The sequence below is a fragment of the Mobula hypostoma genome, chromosome 19 (assembly GCF_963921235.1).
Source record: "Mobula hypostoma chromosome 19, sMobHyp1.1, whole genome shotgun sequence".
Taxonomy (NCBI): Eukaryota; Metazoa; Chordata; class Chondrichthyes; order Myliobatiformes; family Myliobatidae; genus Mobula; species Mobula hypostoma.
Window position 1 is genome coordinate 7,076,528 of NC_086115.1, and position 19,208 is coordinate 7,095,735.

General features: G+C 48.8%; 1 protein-coding gene across 1 annotated transcript in view; it reads left to right on the forward strand.

Moving 5' to 3' along the window:
* LOC134358655 (semaphorin-4D-like) overlaps positions 1-19,208 on the forward strand; it is a 92,881-nt gene that overhangs the window by 20,452 nt on the left and 53,221 nt on the right. Inside the window, exon 2 of the mRNA XM_063071111.1 lies at positions 12,791-12,939. Within this exon, the coding sequence (XP_062927181.1) occupies positions 12,791-12,939 (149 nt within the window). The remainder of the gene's footprint in view (positions 1-12,790; positions 12,940-19,208) is intronic.

The following is a 19,208-nucleotide window of genomic DNA, read 5'->3' on the forward strand; positions in this document are numbered from 1 at the left end:
ATGGCAGACCGAGGTCTTACCAGGAAAGGCAGTCAGGTTTGGGCAGATAATCCAGACCACACAGGCAAAAATCAGGTCCAGGAACAGGCAAAATCCAAAACACAGAATCAGGCAAAATCAATTGGCAGAAGTCGCAATGACATGCTAGAACAACACAGGTCAGAATCTGGGACAAACTGGCAGAGAATGCTAGTCAAGGCAGGGTTTAAATAGACAGGGTAATGAGTGAAAATTAGACACAGGTGGGTGCAAATGAGGAGACAAGCAGGTAATTGGAGGAAGTCCAAAAAAGGAAAGGGGCTGGGCCAGAGCCCACATGGCCAGGTGAAAGGAAACAGAAATTAAAGACTGTCGTGATCCAGAGCTACCAGCAGAGACCCTTCGACCCAGTGTTCAGCCGGATCCTTAACAATGCTGCAAATTTTTACCATGTAAGCAATAAACTACTCTTTCACTTTTCTTCTAAAGTGGATGATCTCGCATTTACCAACATTGTAATCCATCTTCCAGACCCTTGCCCACTCATTTAACCTATCTATATCTCTCTGCAGACTCTCCAAATCTTCTGCACAATTTGCTTTTCCCCTCAATTCAGTATCATCAGCAAACTTCAATACACTACACTCGGTCCCCTCTTCCAGATTGTTAATGTATATTGTGAACAGTTGCAGGCCCAGCACTGACCCTTGTGGCACACCGCTCATCACTGATTGACAACTAGAGTAACACCCATGTATCCCAACTCCCTGCTTTCTATTAGTTAACCAGTCCTCTATGTGTGCTCATACATCACCCCAACTCTATGCATCCTTATCTTATGGATAAGTCTTTTATGCAGCACCTTATCGAATGCCTTCTGGAAATCCAGAGTAAATAACGTCCATCTGCTCCGCTCTATCCACTGCGCTTATTAAATCTTCAAAAAACTCCAGTAAGTTTGTCAAACAGGACCCACCTTTGCTGAATCCATGCTGGTCTGCCTGATGAATCCACTTCTTTCCAGATGCCTCGTTATTTCTTCTGTAATCATAGCTTCAAGCATTTTCCCAACTACAGATGTTAAACTAACTGGCCTATAGGTAGCTGCCTTTTTCCTACTTCCTCTTTTGAACAGTGTCATGACATTTGCCATCTTCCAACCTGCCGGGACCTACCCAGAGTCCAGAGAATTTTGGTATATCATCACCAAGGTCTCTACTATAACTTCTGCCATTTCTTTCAGTACCCTGGGATTTATTCCATCAGGACCAGGGGTCTTGTCTATCTTCAGGCCCACAAGTTTGCTCAGCACTAACTCTTTAGTGATAGCTATTGTATCGAGGTCCTCACCTCCCATCACATCCATAACATCTCTCTTTGGCATGTTAGACATGTCCTCCACCGTGCAGACCAACACAAAATAGTCATTCAAAGCCTCAGTCATTTCTTCATTACCCAATATCCTCCAAGGGACCTACATTCACTTTAGTCACCCTTTTCCACTTTATATAATTATAAAAATTTGTACTATCTGTTTTTATATTTTGTGCTAGTTTATTTTCATAATCTAGCTTCCCTTTCTTTATTGCTTGCTTAGTGGTACTTTGTTGCTTTTTAAAGTTTTCCCAAACTTCCAGTTTCCCACTACACTTGGCACAAGCTTTTAGTTTGATGCCTTCTTTTATTTCCTTAGTTATCCAAGGCTGGCTCTCCCCACCCTTACTGTCTTTGCTGTTCACTGGAATATACTTTTGTTGAGCATTGTGAAAAATCTCTTTGAAAATCTTTCACTGTTCCACAACTGTCCTGCCATATAGCCTGTGTTCCCAGTCTACACTAGCCAAATCCTCCCTCGTCCCATTGTAGTCTCCATTGTTTAGGCATAATACACTGGTTTTAGATCGAACTATCACACCCTCTATTTGTATGAGAAACTCAATCATACTGTGATCACTCTTTCCAAGAGGATCCCTAACTACAAGATCACTAATTTTACCTGTGTAATTGCGCAGGACTAGATCTAAGATAGCATATTCCCTTGTAGGTTCGGTAACGTGCTGTTCAAGAAAGCCATCATGGATGCATTCTCTGAAGTCCTCCTCAGGACTGCCTCGACCAACTTGATTCACCCAATCTATGAGCAAGTTAAAGTCCCCACGATAACTGCTGTTCCATTCTTACATGCCTCAGATACTTCTCTGTTTGTTGCCTGTGCCATTTATAATGTTATAATGCAGTTGTACAAGGCCTTGGTGAGACCACACCTGGAGTATTGTGTGCAGTTTTGGTCCCCTAATCTGAGGAAAGACATCTTTGCCATAGAGGGAGTACAAAGAAGGTTCACCAGATTGATTCCTGGGATGGCAGGTCTTTCATATGAAGAAAGACTGGATGAACTGGGCTTGTACTCGTTGGAATTTAGAAGATTGAGGGGGGATCTGATTGAAACGTATAAGATCCTAAAGGGATTGGACAGGCTAGATGCAGGAAGATTGTTCCCGATGTTGGGGAGGTCTAGAACGAGGGGTCACAGTTTGAGGATAGAGGGGAAGCCTTTTAGGACCGAGGTTAGGAAAAACTTCTTCACACAGAGAGTGGTGAATCTGTGGAATTCTCTGCCACAGCAAACTGTTGAGGCCAGTTCATTAGCTATGTTTAAAAGGAAGTTAGATATGGCCCTTGTGGCTACAGGGGTCAGGGGGTATGGAGGGAAGGCTGGGTTCTGAGTTGGATGATCAGCCATGATCATAATAAATGGCGGTGCAGGCTCGAAGGGCCGAATGGCCTACTCCTGCACCTATTTTCTATGTTTCTATGTTATTATTTGGTGGCCGATAAACAACTCCCACCACTGATTTTTTCCCTTTACTGTTCCTAATCTCTACCCAGAGAGATTCAACATTCTACTCTTTAGATCTTATATCATCTTTCATTCTCGCCCTGATCTCATCTTTAATTAAGAGCACTACACCACCTCCCTTACCTTCCTGCCTATCCTTCCGTATTACCTCATATACTTGGATATTTAATTCCCAATCCTCTCACCCTGCAACCACGTCTCTGTAATGGCCACTGAATCATACCACTTTGTACTGACCTGAGCCACAAGGGTTCCGGCCCGAAACATTGACTGATCGTTTCCACGGATGCTGCCCGACCTGCTGAGTTCCTCCAGCGTGTTGTGAGTGTTGCTTTGACCCCAGCATCTACAGATTATTTTGTGTTTACGGTTCACAGACCTTGGTTCGAATACTACGGGCATTCAGATAAAGTGCCCTTACACTCATTGTGCCTTTAAAATCTTGTAATCTTATACTCTTCAGCACTTGACTTTTCTTCACTCCACTCTTAATTTTCTCTTTTTTCTTTTGCTTTTCCTTTATCTTTATCCACACTTTTCTCTTTTACTTTATCCATACTTCTCCAATCTATTGAACCCAACCTCTGCCATATAGTTTAAAGCCCTACCCACAGCTCTAGTTATGCGATTTGCTAGGGTCTTGGTGGCCCCCGTTAACACATCGGTAATCGCCACGTGGATGACAACCACCATCAGACCATACAGAAAGGTAAAGCCCAGGGGCTATTCAGCGGGCGTACAACGCTGAATTGTTCCATGTTGGGAAACTCAGCGTTCGCGGTAACCAACTCTCCTGGGTTCAGTCTACTCGTGCGGGCATGTAGATATTGTGTTTTGTGACTGTGGTGGAGAATGTGGTGAGGTTTGGGAGTTGGCCCAGCAGTCGAGTAAACCCTCATGCGGTGGGACATGCCTTTGACAGAGTTATTGTGGGGAATTTACTGGGGGAGCAGGGTACCGACCCAAAGTCCTTAACATCCACAAGTCGGCGGACGTTAAGATCAAATAACAGTCCTTGGGCACACAGGAAATCTGCACCGAGCAGAAGTCTAGCGACATTAGCCAGGACTAAATCCCATCAGTAATGTCGCCCACAGAAGCACGGTGTCGCCCATCGTGTCCCGTAAGTCTGGATCCTGCCGCCGATGGTGGCCTCCAGTGACGTTCCGTCGCTCTTTGCCTTCTCATCAATAAGCAGTGCTGGTAGTACACTCACTTGAGCCTTCGAGTCACACAGGAAGCTTCGCCCTGAAAGGGCGTCTGTACTGAGCAGTTCACGACCCTGGCGGCTGAGACTCACGGTGTTCACAGACCTCTGATGTCCCGAAGCACTGGCAATAGACAATAGGTGCAGGAGTAGGCCATTCGGCCCTTCGAGCCAGCACCACCATTCACTGTGATCATGGCTGATCATCCACAATCAGTACTCCGTTCCTGCCTTTATATAACCTTTGATTACTATCTTTAAGAGCTCTATCTTTCTTGAAAGCATCCGGAGACTTGGCCTCCACTGCCTTCTAGAGCAGAGCATTCCATATATCCACCACTCTCTAGGTGAAAAAGTTTTTCCTCAACTCCGTTCTAAATGGCCTACCCCTAATTCTTAAACTGTGGCCTCTGGTTCTGGACTCACCTATCAGTGGGAACATGCTTCCTGCCTCCAGTGTGTCCAATCCCTTAATAATCTTATATGTTTCAATCAGATCCCCTCTCATCCTCCTAAATTCCAGTGTATACAAGCCCAGTCGCTCCAATCTTTCAACATATGACAGTCCCTCTATCCCAGGAATTAACCTTGTGAACCTATGCTGCACTCCCTCAATAGCAAGAATGTCCTTCCTCAAATTTGGAGACCAAAACTGCAAACAATACTGCAGGTGTGGTCTCACCAGGGCCCTGTACAGCTGCAGAAGGACCTCTTTGCTCCTATACTCAATTATGAAGGCCAGCATGCCATTAGCTTTCTTCACTGCCTGCTGTACTTGCATGCTTGCTTTCAGTGACTGCTGTACAAGAACACCTAGATCTCGTTGTATTTCCCCTTTTCCTAACTTGACTCCATTTAGATAATAATCTGCCTTCCCGTTCTTACCACCAAAGTGGCTAATCTCACATTTATCCATGTTAAACTGCATCTGCCCACTCACCCAGCCTGTCCAAGTCACCCTGCGTTCTCATAATATCCTCCTCACATTTCACACTGCCACCCAACTTTGTGTCATCTGCAAATTTGCTAATGTTACTTTTAATCCCTTCATCTAAATCATGAATGTATATTGTAAACAGCTGCGGTTCCAGCACTGAACCCTGCGGTACCCCACTGGTCACCACCTGCCATTCCAAAAGGGACCTGTTAATCGCTACTCTTTGTTTCCTGTCAGCCAGCCAATTTTCAATCCGTGTCAGTACTCTGCCCCCAATACCATGTGCCCTAATTTTGCCTACTAATCTCCTATGTGGGACTTTATCAAAGGCTTTCTGAAAGACCAGGTACACTACATTCACTGGCTCTCCCTTGTCCATTTTCATAGTTACATCCTCAAAAAATTCCAGAAGATTAGTCAAGCACGATTTCCCCTTCGTAAATCCATGCTGACTCGGACCTATCCTGTTACTGCTATACAAATGTGTCGTAATTTCATCTTTTATAATTGATTCCAGCATCTTTCCCACCACTGATGTCAGGCTATAATTCCCTGTTTTCTCTCTCCCTTCTTTCTTGAAAAGTGGGACAACATTAGCCACCCTCCAATCCACAGGAACTGATCCTGAATCTATCGAACATTGGAAAATGATTACCAATGCGTCCGCGATTTCTAAAGCCACGTCCTTAAGTACCCTGGGATGCAGACCATCAGGTCCCAAGGACTTATCAGCCTTCAGTCCCATCAGTCTATCCAACACCATTTTCCGCCTAATGTGAATTTCCTTCAGTTCCTCCATTACCCAAGGTCCTTTGGCCACTATTATATCTGGGAGATTGTTTGTGTCTTCCCTAGTGAAGACAGACCCAAAGTACCTGTTCAACTCGTCTGCTATTTCCTTGTTCCCCATAATAAATTCACCCGTTTCTGTTTTCAAGGGCCCAATTTTGGTCTTAACTATTTTTTCCCTTTTCACATACCTAAAGAAGCTTTCACTATCCTCCTTTATATTCTTGGCATTTTCCAAACTGCAAGGCAGTCTGCACTCCCTAACATTCCTACCAAAGTGATCAGGCAATTGTTGTATGAAAAGTCCTTTAAAACTAAAAACAGGATGTTGAATTCTGTGGAGAGACAGGTGGCCGAGAACAGAGGGTGAAGGGGGAGGAGGTGAAATACTGCAGGAGGCCGAGGACAGAGAGTGCTGCGGGGGGGGGGGGGGGGAATACTGCAGGAGGCCGAGGACAGAGAGTGCTGCGGGGGGGGGGGAAATACTGCAGGAGGCCGAGGACAGAGAGTGTGGGGGGTGAAATACTGCAGGAGGCCGAGGACAGAGAGTGAAGTGGGGGGTGAAATACTGCAGGAGGCCGAGGACAGAGAGTGAAGGTGGGGGTGTAATACTGCAGGAGGCCGAGGACAGAGAGTGAGGGGGGGGGGTGAAATAATGCAGCAGGCCCAGGACAGAGAGTGAAGGGGGGGTGAAATACTGCAGGAGGCCAAGGACAGAGAGTGAAGAGGGGGGTGAAATACTGCAGGAGGCCAAGGACAGAGAGTGAGGGGGGGTGAAATACTGCAGGAGGCCAAGGACAGAGAGTGAGGGGGGGGTGAAATACTGCAGGAGGCCGAGGACAGAGAGTGAAGGTGGGGGTGTAATACTGCAGGAGGCCGAGGACAGAGAGTGAAGGGGTGGAGGTGAAATACTGCAGGAGGCCGAGGACAGAGAGTGAAGGGGGGGGTGAAATACTGCAGGAGGCCAAGGACAGAGAGTGAGGGGGGGGGTGAAATACTGCAGGAGACCAAGGACAGAGAGTGAGGGGGGGTGAAATACTGCAGGAGGCCAAGGACAGAGAGTGAGGGGGGGGTGAAATACTGCAGGAGGCCGAGGACAGAGAGTGAAGGTGGGGGTGTAATACTGCAGGAGGCCGAGGACAGAGAGTGAAGGGGGGGGTGAAATACTGCAGGAGGCCGAGGACAGAGAGTGAGGGGGGGGGGTGAAATACTGCAGGAGGCCGAGGACAGAGAGTGAAGGTGGGGGTGTAATACTGCAGGAGGCCAAGGACAGAGAGTGAAGGGGGGGGTGAAATACTGCAGGAGGCCGAGGACAGAGAGTGAGGGGGGGTGAAATACTGCAGGAGGCCGAGGACAGAGAGTGAAGGGGGGGTGAAATACTGCAGGAGGCCGAGGACAGAGAGTGAAGGGGAGGGTGAAATACTGCAGGAGGCCGAGGACAGAGAGTGAAGGGGGGGGGTTGAAATACTGCAGGAGGCCAAGGACAGAGAGTGAGGGGGGGTGAAATACTGCAGGAGGCTGAGGACAGAGAGTGAGGGGGGGGGTGAAATACTGCAGGAGGCCGAGGACAGAGAGTGAGGGGAGGGGTGAAATACTGCAGGAGGCCGAGGACAGAGAGCGAGGGGGGGGTGAAATACTGCAGGAGGCCAAGGATAGAGAGTGATGGGGGGGGTGAAATACTGCAGGAGGCCGAGGACAGAGAGTGAAGGGGGGGGTGTAATACTGCAGGAGGCCGAGGACAGAGAGTGAGGGGGGGTGAAATACTGCAGGAGGTCGAGGACAGAGAGTGAGGGGGGGGTGAAATACTGCAGGAGGCCGAGGACAGAGAGTGAGGGGGGGGTGAAATACTGTAGGAGGCCGAGGACAGAGAGTGAGGGGGGGGTGAAATACTGCAGGAGGCCGAGGACAGAGAGTGAGGGGGGGGTGAAATACTGCAGGAGGCCGAGGACAGAGAGTGAAGCGGGGGGAGGTGAAATAGACCATAAGACAAAGGAGCAGAAGTCGGCCATTCGGCCCATCAAGTCTACTCCGCCATTTTATCATGAGCTGATCCTTTCTCCCATTTAGTCCCACTCCCCCGCCTTCTCATCATAACCTTTGATGCCCTGGCTACTGAGATACCTATCAATCTCTGCCTTAAATACACCCAATAACTTGGCCTCTACTGCCGCCCGTGGCAACAATTCCATAGATTCAACACCCTCTGGCTAAAAAAATTTCTTCACATTTCTGTTCTGAATGGGTGCCCTTCAATCCTGAAGTCATGCCCTCTCGTACTAGACTCCCCCACCACGGGAAACAACTTTGCCACATCCACTCTGTCCATGCCTTTCAACATTCGAAATGTTTCTATGAGGTCTCCCCTCATTCTTCTAAACTCCAAGGAATACAGTCCAAGAGCAGACAAACGTTCCTCATATGTTAACCCTCTCATTCCTGGAATCATTCTAGTGAATCTTCTCTGTACCCTCTCCAACGTCAGCAAATCCTTTCTTAAATAAGGAGACCAAAACTGCCCACAGTACTCCAAGTGAGGTCTCACCAGTGCCTTATAGAGCCTCAACATCACATCCCTACTCCTATACTCTATTCCTCTAGAAACGAATGCCAACATTGCATTCGCCTTCTTCACTACCGACTCAACCTGGAGGTTAACTTTAAGGGAATCCTGTACGAGGACTCTCAAAACCGTTGCATCTCAGAACTTTGAATTCTCTCCCCATTTAAATAATAGTCTGCCCGTTTATTTCTTCTGCCAAAGTGCATAACCATACACTTTCCAACATTGTATTTCATTTGCCACTTCTTTGCCCATTCTTCCAATCTATCCAAGTCTCTCTGCAGACTCTCTGTTTCCTCAGCACTACCGGCCCCTCCACCTATCTTCATATCATCAGCAAACTTAGCCACAAAGCCATCTATTCCATAATCCAAATCATTGATGTACAATGTAAAAAGAAGCGGTCCCAACACGGACCCCTGTGGAACACCACTGGTAACCGGCAGCCAACCAGAATAGGATCCCTTTATTCCCACTCTCTGTTTCCTGCCAATCAGCCAATGCTCTATCCATGTATGTAACTTTCCCGTAATTCCATGGGCTCTTATCTTGTTAAGTAGCCTCATGTGTGGCACCTTGTCAAAGGCCTTCTGAAAATCCAAACATACAACATCCATTGCATCTCCCTTGTCTAGCCTACTTGTAATTTCCTCAAAAAATTGCAATAGGTTTGTCAGGCAGGATTTTCCTTTAAGGAATCCATGCTGAGTTCTGCCTATCTTGTCATATGCCTCCAGGTACTCCGTAACCTCATCCTTGACAATCGACTCCAACAACTTCCCAACCACCAACGTCAAGCTAACAGGTCTATAATTTCCTTTTTGCTTCCTTGCCCCCTTCTTAAGTAGCGGAGTGACATTTGCAATCTTCCAGTCCTCCAGAACCATGCCAGAATCTATAGACTTTTGAAAGATCATCACTAATGCCTCAGCAATCTCCACAGCTACTTCCTTCAGAACACGAGGGTGCATTCCATCTGGTCCGGGAGATTTATCTACCTTTAGACTATTCAGCTTCCTGAGTACTTTTTCTGTCATAATTGTGACTGCGCACACCTCTCTTCCCTGCCACCCTTGAGTGTCCGGTATACTGCTGATGTCTTCCTCAGTGAAGACTGATGCAAAATATTCATTCAGTTCCTCCGCCATCTCCTTATCTCCCATTACAACTTCTCCAGCATCATTTTCTATCGGTCCTATATCTACTCTCACCTGTCTTTTACTCTTTATATACTTGAAAAAGATTTTAGTATCCTCTTTGATATTATTTGCTAGCTTCCTTTCATAGTTAATAATTTCCCTCTTAATGACCTTCTTAGTTTCCTTTTGTAAGCTTTTAAAAACTTCCCAATCCTCTGTCTTCCCAATAACTTTTGCTTCCGTGTATGCCCTCTCCTTTGCTTTAACTTCAGCTTTGACTTCTCTTGTCAGCCACGGTTGCATCCTTTTTCCATTCAAAAATTTCTTCTTTTTTGGAATATACCTGTCTTGCACATTCCTCACTTCTTGCATAAACTCCAGCCACTGCTGCTCTGCTGTCTTTCCCGCCAGTGTCCCTCTCCAGTCAACTTTGGCCAGTTCCTCTCTCATGCCACTGTAATTTCCTTTACTCCACTGAAATACCGACACATCAGACTTCAGCTTCTCTTTTTCAAATTTCACAGTGAACTCTATCATGTTATGATCACTGTCTCCTAAGGGTTCCTTCACCTCAATCTCTCTAATCACCTCCGGTTCATTACACAATACCCAATCCAGTACAGCCGATCCCCTAGTGGGCTCAACAACAAGCTGTTCTAAAAAACCATCTCGCAGACACTCTACAAGTTCTCTCTCTTGAGATCCAGTGCCGACCTGATTTTCCCAATCCATTCGCATGTTAAAATCCCCCACAATTATCATAACACTGCCCTTCTGACAAGCCTTTTCTATTTCCTGTTGTAATTTATAGTCCACATCACTGCAGCTGTTTGGAGGCCTATAAATAACTGCCATCACGGTCCTTTTATCCCTGCGATTTTTTAGTTCAACCCATAAAGATTCTGTACCTTCCGATCCTATATCACCTCTTTCTAATGATTTAATATCATTTCTTACCAATAAAGCCATGCCTCCCCCTCTGCCTACTTCCTATAATTCTGATACACCGTGTATCCTTGGACGTTCAGCTCCCAGAGACATGCATCCTTTAGCCACGTCTCAGTGATTACCACAATATCATACCAGCCAATCTGCAGCTGTACGACAAGATCATCCAATTTATTCCTTATGCTGCGTGCATTTAAGTATAACACCTTAAGACCAGTATTTGGTACTTTTTGCTTTGATTTCACAGCAACTTTATTGCACTGCAACTCATCCCAATGGCTACAAATTTGCCCCATCACCTGCCTGTCTTTCCTGACATCTTTACTGCTCACTATCTTAGATTTATTTCTGTTTTCCCCTTCCTGCGCTCTATCATTCCGGTTCCCATTCCCCTGCCAAATTAGTTTAAACCCCCCCAACAGCTCTATTAAACCTTCCCGCCAGGATATTGGTCCCCTTCGGGTTCAGGTGTGACCTGTCCATTTTGAACAGGTCATACTTCCCCCAGAAGAGATCCAATGATCCAAGATCCAAGATCCAAATACTGCAGGAGGCCGAGGACAGAGAGTGAAGAGGGGGGTGAAATACTGCAGGAGGCCGAGGACAGAGAGTGAAGAGGGGGGTGAAATACTGGAGGAGGCCGAGGACAGAGAGTGAAGGATGGGGGAGGTGAAATACTGCAGGAGGCCGAGGACAGAGAGTGAAGAGGGGGGTGAAATACTGGAGGAGGCCGAGGACAGAGAGTGAAGGGGGGGGTGAAATACTGCAGGAGGCCAAGGACAGAGAGTGAGGGGGGGTGAAATACTGGAGGAGGCCGAGGACAGAGAGTGGGGGGGGGGTGAAATACTGCAGGAGGCCGAGGACAGAGAGTGAGGGGGGGGTGAAATACTGCAGGAGGCCGAGGACAGAGAGTGAAGGTGAGGGTGGGGGGGGGGAGAACGCTGAGGCAAAAAGTGCACAGAAATTGGAGGTCACCTGCTGAACAAGGGGAGCACTCTGTACAAACACTCTGGTTGTTCCGCACCGTGCACAGCAGATATTGGTCACCAAACAGAGGGGGTCGCGGTGAACCACCTTCCTTTACCAAAACCAACATGGTTATAATTTCTCCATTTCTGCATGGCAAGCAGGAGAATGAGCAATGTGAGAGGACATGAGAGATTGTTACTAAACAATAACATGTGCGAGATCAACATTGTGTGTAAGGACGTCGTCTCGGACACATGAACAGGTCCCTTGGGCTTGAGACAGCTGGTCTATCAGATTCACTCATCAGTCTTTGCTAGCCATTAATAATTTTGCTCAATAAAATAAAGGAGAAGGATTCTGCAGCCAGTGAAAGTGACCTTTCAAAGAAAGTTGAAGAGGTTCAGAGGTCCTACCTTTGAATAATTGATGAAAATCACTGGTTCAGTTGACACTGGGGTTACAAGATGTCACTGTCTGTAATCGCCTGCCTTAGCCTGACGACTGAAAAGGGGAATTCACGATCGCCACGAGCAGAGAAGCCGAGATTTCCAAGAGAATCTGAAGCTTATTCTCACGGAAGTTTGGTTTTACATAATGTCGTGTATCAGAGGAAAGAAATAAGAGTTAAGGGCTGGGAGACGCTGATACGTAGTTCAGTGAGAGGGGAAAATACCCAGATACTGACAACTGTGTGTTCAAGCCCATAACATCATTTGGAGAATTTAAATTCAATTAATTGAATTAAATCTGGAATTACAAAAGATGGATTGTTGTAACATTGTGGCTTTGAACTGCCCAGTGGGGTTAACCATTTCATTTAAGGGTGGTTAAGAAAGGGCAACAAATACTGGCCTTGTACAAGAAATAAATTCTGCTCCTATGCCTTGTGTCGTACAATGTGGCTGGAAGTAAGTGTGACAGTCACAGGAACAAAATGGCTCCTGAAAGAATTGTAGCAGATGTTCATGGGACACACTTTCTTCAAACCCAATGAAAATGAACCTCCTGACTGTCTTCAGACCAGCATCTTGCTGGATATCAAACAGGATTTAACTGGGTGTGCAATAAAGTTGCTGCCTCACAGCCTCAGAAACAAGGGTTCAATCCTGACCTCAGCTGCTGTCTTTGTGGAGTTTGCACGTTCTCCCCGGTGAGCATATGGGTTTTCCCTGGTTTCCTCCCACTTGCCATGAGACTGATCGATTTTCCTAAGACACAAATGCTGGGTTATGCAATTAATGAGGGTAAATGAAATGAAATGGTGGATCAGGACTGAGGGAACTTACTTTGCCCTGGTAATTTTTGATTGTTAATCAGTAGATAATTGAATATTGATTCTTGTATATTCTCCTGATACACAAATCAAAAATTAATCTCATGAAAACATTCTCATCTCTTACAGATGTATTTGACTACAAACGATTCAGTCACAGCGTGTACAACTACACAACTTTCTGGCTTGAGGAGGAACAAGGGGTCCTTTATGTTGGAGCAAGAGAGGCCATCTTTGCTCTCAATATGAAGGACATCAATGACAAGTCCATGAAAATGGTAAGGATCACGTTTCACGGGATCGTAACATGTGGGAGAAGCTGTTGGCCCTTTATGAGTGTTCCTGCCCTCTCCAAGCACCAAACTGGGCAGTGGTCAGCTGATCACACACTGCCGTTCCTGTTGTCTGGGGTGGCCCATGTTCTCACATTCCCCTCAATAGAAATATTTAGAGTCAAACAGCATAGAAGGGATGGCTCAGTAGTGTAGTAGTTAGCTCAACGCTTTACACCAGGGGTCCCCAACCTTTTTTGCACCGCGGACCGGTTTAATATTGACAATATTCTTGCGGACTGGCCAACCGGGGGGTGGGGTGGTGTTCAAGTAAGATTAAACTCACCTCAACATGTCTTTTACAGTTAGGGTTGCCAACTTTCTCACTCCCAAACAAGGGACAAAAGTAGCAGTCAAATACAGGACACTTGTGTTTACCCCAAGAAAGACTACCATGACCATGAAGCCTTGTGCGGACGCCTGTGTGCGTATGTATGACATGCGCATATGTGACGTGCGCATGCACATACGTGCTGATTTTTTTTTCCACAAATCAGTTTTGGTTTAATCTTCCCGACTACACTGTACATACATTTGTGACAGGGTCCTGAATTACCTCTAAGAACTGTGCTCGATTACACCTATGAACTGTGCTTTTAAAAAGAGAGAGAGAGAAGCATTTAACACCGACATCTTGTTTTTAAGAGAGAGAGAGAGAGAGAGACGAAGACTGCTCATAGTTTGTTTATACTTTCCCAAGGACATCGCCTGCTTGTACATTCTTACAGACAGAGAAGGGAGGAGCTGTTATTTGAAAGACAGTTGGTACTCAGTACGGTGAGGTAAATAGAAGGTCAGATGATAGACCTGACGCACATGGTTTTGGACACTGAATGAGCTTTGTTGTGCCCACAGAAAAAGTGGGTTTTGGAGGATCGATTAGGTGGATCGATCAGTGGCTCTCGTAGTGTGGAGAAGGTGTGACTGGTGGGGAGTTATTTGTGTGCCCAACCCTCGCCTGGGTTGGTAGCTCCACCACAGAAGAATGGTCCCCTTTGTTGTGGTCACAGTCGGTGACTTCTAAAGGATTTCGGAGGACAACAGGAAGATCGATGGCATCAGCTCACCTGAAGACTCAAATTGCTCCCTCTCTCTCTCTCCATCACTACTCAACTCAATACCACGAACTGAATTGAACTTTACTCATCAGCGTAAGACTATCTATTTACCCCTAGACTTGAAAAAGCTTGATTCTCATATATTTCCACATTTTTTTATATATATTCATTGGTAATCTTTTTATGTATCTGATTTATATTACTGTATTGTGTAGTTACTGATAAATATCATTAATTAGTAGCAATACTGGACCCCAAAGTGTTTTCCATTTCTGCTGGTTCTTTAACCCGTCACGGGGTACGTGACACATTATTTCTACTTTATATAGGCTGTATATTTATCATATTGTAGTGGTGTGCTACACACAGCGCTAGAATAACCACACGGAGTCGGTGAGTTGGAGTTGCGATAAAGAGATTTATTCATACTTCGCGGCCTGCTTTAAAGCCTTCCCGTTACCGCCCTCCCTGGGGCAGGACTGCTGTGGGGAATGCATATTCCCAGACCCTTTCCGCGCGTGGGATTTTCCCCCTGCTGGTGAAGATGGCCTGCTGCCCTTTTTGGGGCCGGTCCTCTGCCTGCGCGCGCTGTTTCATGAGCCGGTTCGTGGGTGCTAGAAAATGGGTCGCCACATAACCCCCACCCCCCCAGAACCGGCGATACCTCCCCCAGTGTCCACAGTCTGGATCGGTCTCTGTTTGGGGGGTCTGCCCCTGCGCCGCGGTGCCTGAGTCTGGACCGGCTGCGTCAAGTCCACATGGGCCGGTTTGAGTCGGTCCACCGTGAAAATCTCCTCTCTCCCTGCAATATCCAGCACAAACGTGGACCCATTGTTCCTGATAATCTTAAACTGCCCCTCGTAGGGCCGCTGTAGCAGTGCCCGGTGTCCGCCCTGTCGTACAAAAAGAAACTTACAATTCTGCAGGTCTTTGGGTACGCAGGTCGGGCTCTGTCCGTGCTGTGAAGTGGGGATGGGGGCCAGGTTACCGAGCCTCTCCCATAGTCTGTCCTGGACTGCTGTGGGTTCTTCCTCTTGCCCCCTTGGAGCTGGTATGAACTCTCCTGGGACGACCAGGGGTGCGCCGTACACCAACTCGGCCGACGAGGTGTGCAGATCCTCTTTGGGCGCCGTGCGGATTCCGAGCAGGACCCAGGGAATTTCATCCACCCAGTTAGGCCCCTCCAGGCGGGCCATAAGAGCCGACTTCAGGTGACGGTGGAAACGCTCCACTAGTCCGTTCGACTGTGGGTGGTAGGCAGTTGTGTGGTGTAGCTGCGATCCTAAAAGGTTGGCCATAGCCGACCACAGGCTGGAGGTGAACTGGGCGCCCCTGTCGGAGGTAATGTGGGCCGGTACCCCGAAGCGGGCTACCCAGGTTGCGATCAGTGCTCGGGCGCAGGATTCGGAGGTGGTGTCGGTGAGTGGGACTGCCTCTGGCCATCTGGTGAACCGGTCTATCATAGTTAGGAGGTACCACGCTCCTCGTGACACTGGCAGGGGCCCCATGATATCCACATGGATGTGGTCGAACCTCCGACGGGTGGGTTCGAACCGCTGCGGTGGAGCCTTGGTGTGCCGCTGCACCTTGGCCGTTTGGCACTGCATACACGTTTTGGCCCATTCACTGACCTGTTTATGAAGTCCATGCCACACAAACCTGTTGGCGACCAGCCGGATGGTTGTCCTGATGGAGGGGTGCGCTAAGTTGTGAATGGATTCGAAAACCCGCCGGCGCCAGGCTGCTGGGACGACGGGGCAGGGTTGGCCAGTAGCTACGTCACATAGTAGGGTCCTCTCACCTGGGCCTACGGGGAGGTCTTGGAGCTGTGAACCAGAGACTGCAGTCCTGTAATTGGGGATCTCAGCGTCTGCCTGCTGTGCCTCTGCCAGCGCTGCATAGTCCACCCCCTGGGACAGGGCCTGTCTGGTAGGTCTGGATAGTGTGTCCGCCACGATGTTGTCCTTTCCAGAGACATGCCGGATGTCCGTCGTGTACTCGGAGATGTAGGACAGATGTCGCTGCTGGCGGGATGACCAGGGGTCGGACACCTTTGTGAATGCAAAGGTAAGCGGTTTGTGGTCTGTGAACGCGGTGAAGGGCCTACCTTCTAAGAAGTACCTGAAATGTCGGATTGCCAGGTATAGTGCCAATAGCTCCCGGTCGAAAGCACTGTATTTGAGTTCAGGTGGTCATAGGTGTTTGCTGAAGAACACCAGGGGTTGCCAGCGACCCTCGATGAGTTGTTCCAGCACTCCACCGACTGCTGTGTTGGATGCGTCCACCGTGAAGGCAGTAGGAATGTCCGTTCTGGGGTGCACTAGCATCGCGGCATTTGCCAAGGCTTCTTTGGTTTTAACGAAAGCGGCTGCGGCCTCTTCGTCCCAGGTAATGTCCTTGCCCTTACCCGACATCAGAGTGAACAGGGGGCGCATGGTTCGGGCTGCTGAGGGGAGGAAACGGTGGTAGAAATTGACCATACCCACGAATTCCTGCAGGCCTTTGATTGTGTTCGGTCGGGGGAAGTGGTGGATTGCGTCTACCTTGGCGGGCAGCGGGGTTGCCCCGTCTTTAGTAATCCTGTGGCCCAGGAAGTCGATGGTATCGAGTCCGAACTGGCATTTGGCCGGGTTCATTTTAAGACCGAATTCGCTCAAACGGGAGTAGAGCTGGCGGAGGTGGGACAGATGCTCTTGACGATTACTGCTGGCTATGAGGATGTCGTCCAAATAGATGAATGCAAAGTCCAGGCCGCATCCCACCGCGTCCATTAGCCGCTGGAACGTCTGTGCGGCATTCTTTAGACCAAACGGCATTCGGAGGAATTCGAAAAGTCCAAACAGGGTGATGCGTGCTGTTTTGGGGATGTCGTCCAGATGTACTGGGATTTGATGGTATCCCCGGACGAGGTCTACCTTGGAAAAGATCCTTGCACCGTGTAGGTTTGCTGCGAAGTCTTGAATGTGCGGCACAGGGTAGCGGTCTGGCGTTGTAGCCTCGTTCAGTCTGCAGTAGTCACCGCACGGTCTCCAGCCCCCTGTTGCCTTGGGCACCATGTGCAGGGGGGAGGCCCATGGGCTGTCGGACCGTCGTATGATCCCCAATTCCTCCATCTTCTTGAACTCCTCCTTCGCCAGTCGGAGCTTGTCCGGGGGAAGCCTTCGAGCACGGGCGTGGAGGGGTGGTCCCTGGGTCAGGATGTGGTGCTGTGCTCCATGTCTGGGCATGGCTGCCGTGAACTGCGGTGTCAGTACTGATGGGAAATCCGCCCGGACCCTGGTGAATTCGTCGTCGGACAGCGTGATGGAGTCCAGGTGTGGGGCTGGCAACTTTGCTTCACCCAGGGAGAACGTTTGAAAAGTCTTGGCGTGGACTAGTCGCTTCCCTTGCAGGTCGACCAGCAGGCTGTGGGCTCGCAGAAAATCCGCCCCCAGGAGTGGTTGGGCCACGGCAGCCAGTGTGAAGTCCCACGTGAACCGGCTGGAGCTGAACTGTAGCCGCACCGTGCGGGTGCCGTAGGTTCGTATTGTGCTGCCATTTGCGGCCCTCAGGGTGGGTCCCGGTTCTCTGTTGCGGGTGTCATAACTTGTTGGAGGTAAGACGCTGATCTCCGCTCTTGTGTCGACCAAAAATCGGCGTCCCGACTGCTTGTCCCAGATGTACAGGAGGCTGTCCTGATGGCCAGCCGCCATAGCGATCGGCGGCGGCTGGGCCTTGGCGTTTCCCGGGAATTTGCAGGGTAGTCTACAGCGGCGGGCCTCTGTGCCCCACCGCTGGTGGTAGAAGCACCATTGCTCGTTGGGCTCTGCTGCCGGGCCTGGTCTGGTCTGTCATTGGGCACGCAGCTTGGTGATCTGTGCGACGGATGCCACAACACTTCTGCTCGGGCCGCCACCTCCCAGGGGTCGGTGAAATCTGCGTCGGACAGCAGCAGGCGTATGTCCTCGGGCAGTTGCTCTAGGAACGCCTGCTCAAACATGAGGCAGGATTTGTGTCCTTCAGCCAGGGCCAGCATCTCGTTCATTAATGCCGGCAACGGCCTGTCTCCCAAACCATCCAGGTGCATTAAGCAGCGTGCTCGTTCGCGCCGTGAGAGTCCGAAAGTCCTTATGAGCAGGGCTTTGAATGCTGTGTATTTGCCGTTCTCCGGGGGCGACTGTATAAGCAGTCTCTTGGTCGAGAGAGCTCAGCACGTAATAGTAGCGAGTGGACTCCGAGGTTATCTGCCGAATGTGGAATTGTGCTTCTGCCTGTTCCAACCACGGACGGGGTCTCAGCGGCCAAAAGCCTGGCAGTTTTAACGAAACTGCGTGAACAGATGCAGCGTCGGTCATCTCTGGCCCAAATATCGTTTGGGCCGTCGGGGTCACCAAATGTAGCGGTGTGCTACACACAGCGCTAGAATAACCACACGGAGTCGGTGAGTTGGAGTTGCGATAAAGAGATTTATTCAAACTTCGCGGCCTGCTTTAAAGCCTTCCCGTTCCCGCCCTCCCTGGGGCAGGACTGCTGTGGGGAATGCATATTCCCAGACCCTTTCCGCGCGCGGGATTTTCCCCCTGCTGGTGAAGATGGTCTGGCGCCCTTTTTGGGGCCGGCCCTCTGCCTGCGCGCGTTGTTGTGAGCCGGTTCGTGGGTGCTAGAAAATGGGTCGCCACAATATCATTCCTGCTTTTACTATATATTAGTGTTATTTTAGGTTTTATGTGTTATTTGGTAGGTTATTTTTTGGGTCTGGGAACAATCAAAAATTTTTCCCATATAAATTAATGGTAATTGCTTCTTCGCTTTACGCCATTTCGGCACGAAAGGTTTCATAGGAACGCTGTACCTTAGCGGGGGAAATACGGGACAAGGGCAGTCCCATATGGGATAATCCAATTTAGCCCAATATACAGGATGTCCCGGCAAATACGGAACAGTTGGCAACCCTATGTTCAAGTTCAACAGTGCGTGACAGGGAATGAGGAAAGGTGCAGCTGACTCATATCGTTTCCTCGAGGCCCTGTAACACATGCTTTGCGGCCCGGTGGTTGGGGACCGCTGCTTTACAGTACCAGTCCCACCACCGTCTGTAAGGAGTTTTACGTTCTCCCCATGATTGTATGTGTTTCCTCCAGGTACTCTGGTTTCCTCCCAAAGTCCAAAGGTCCAAAG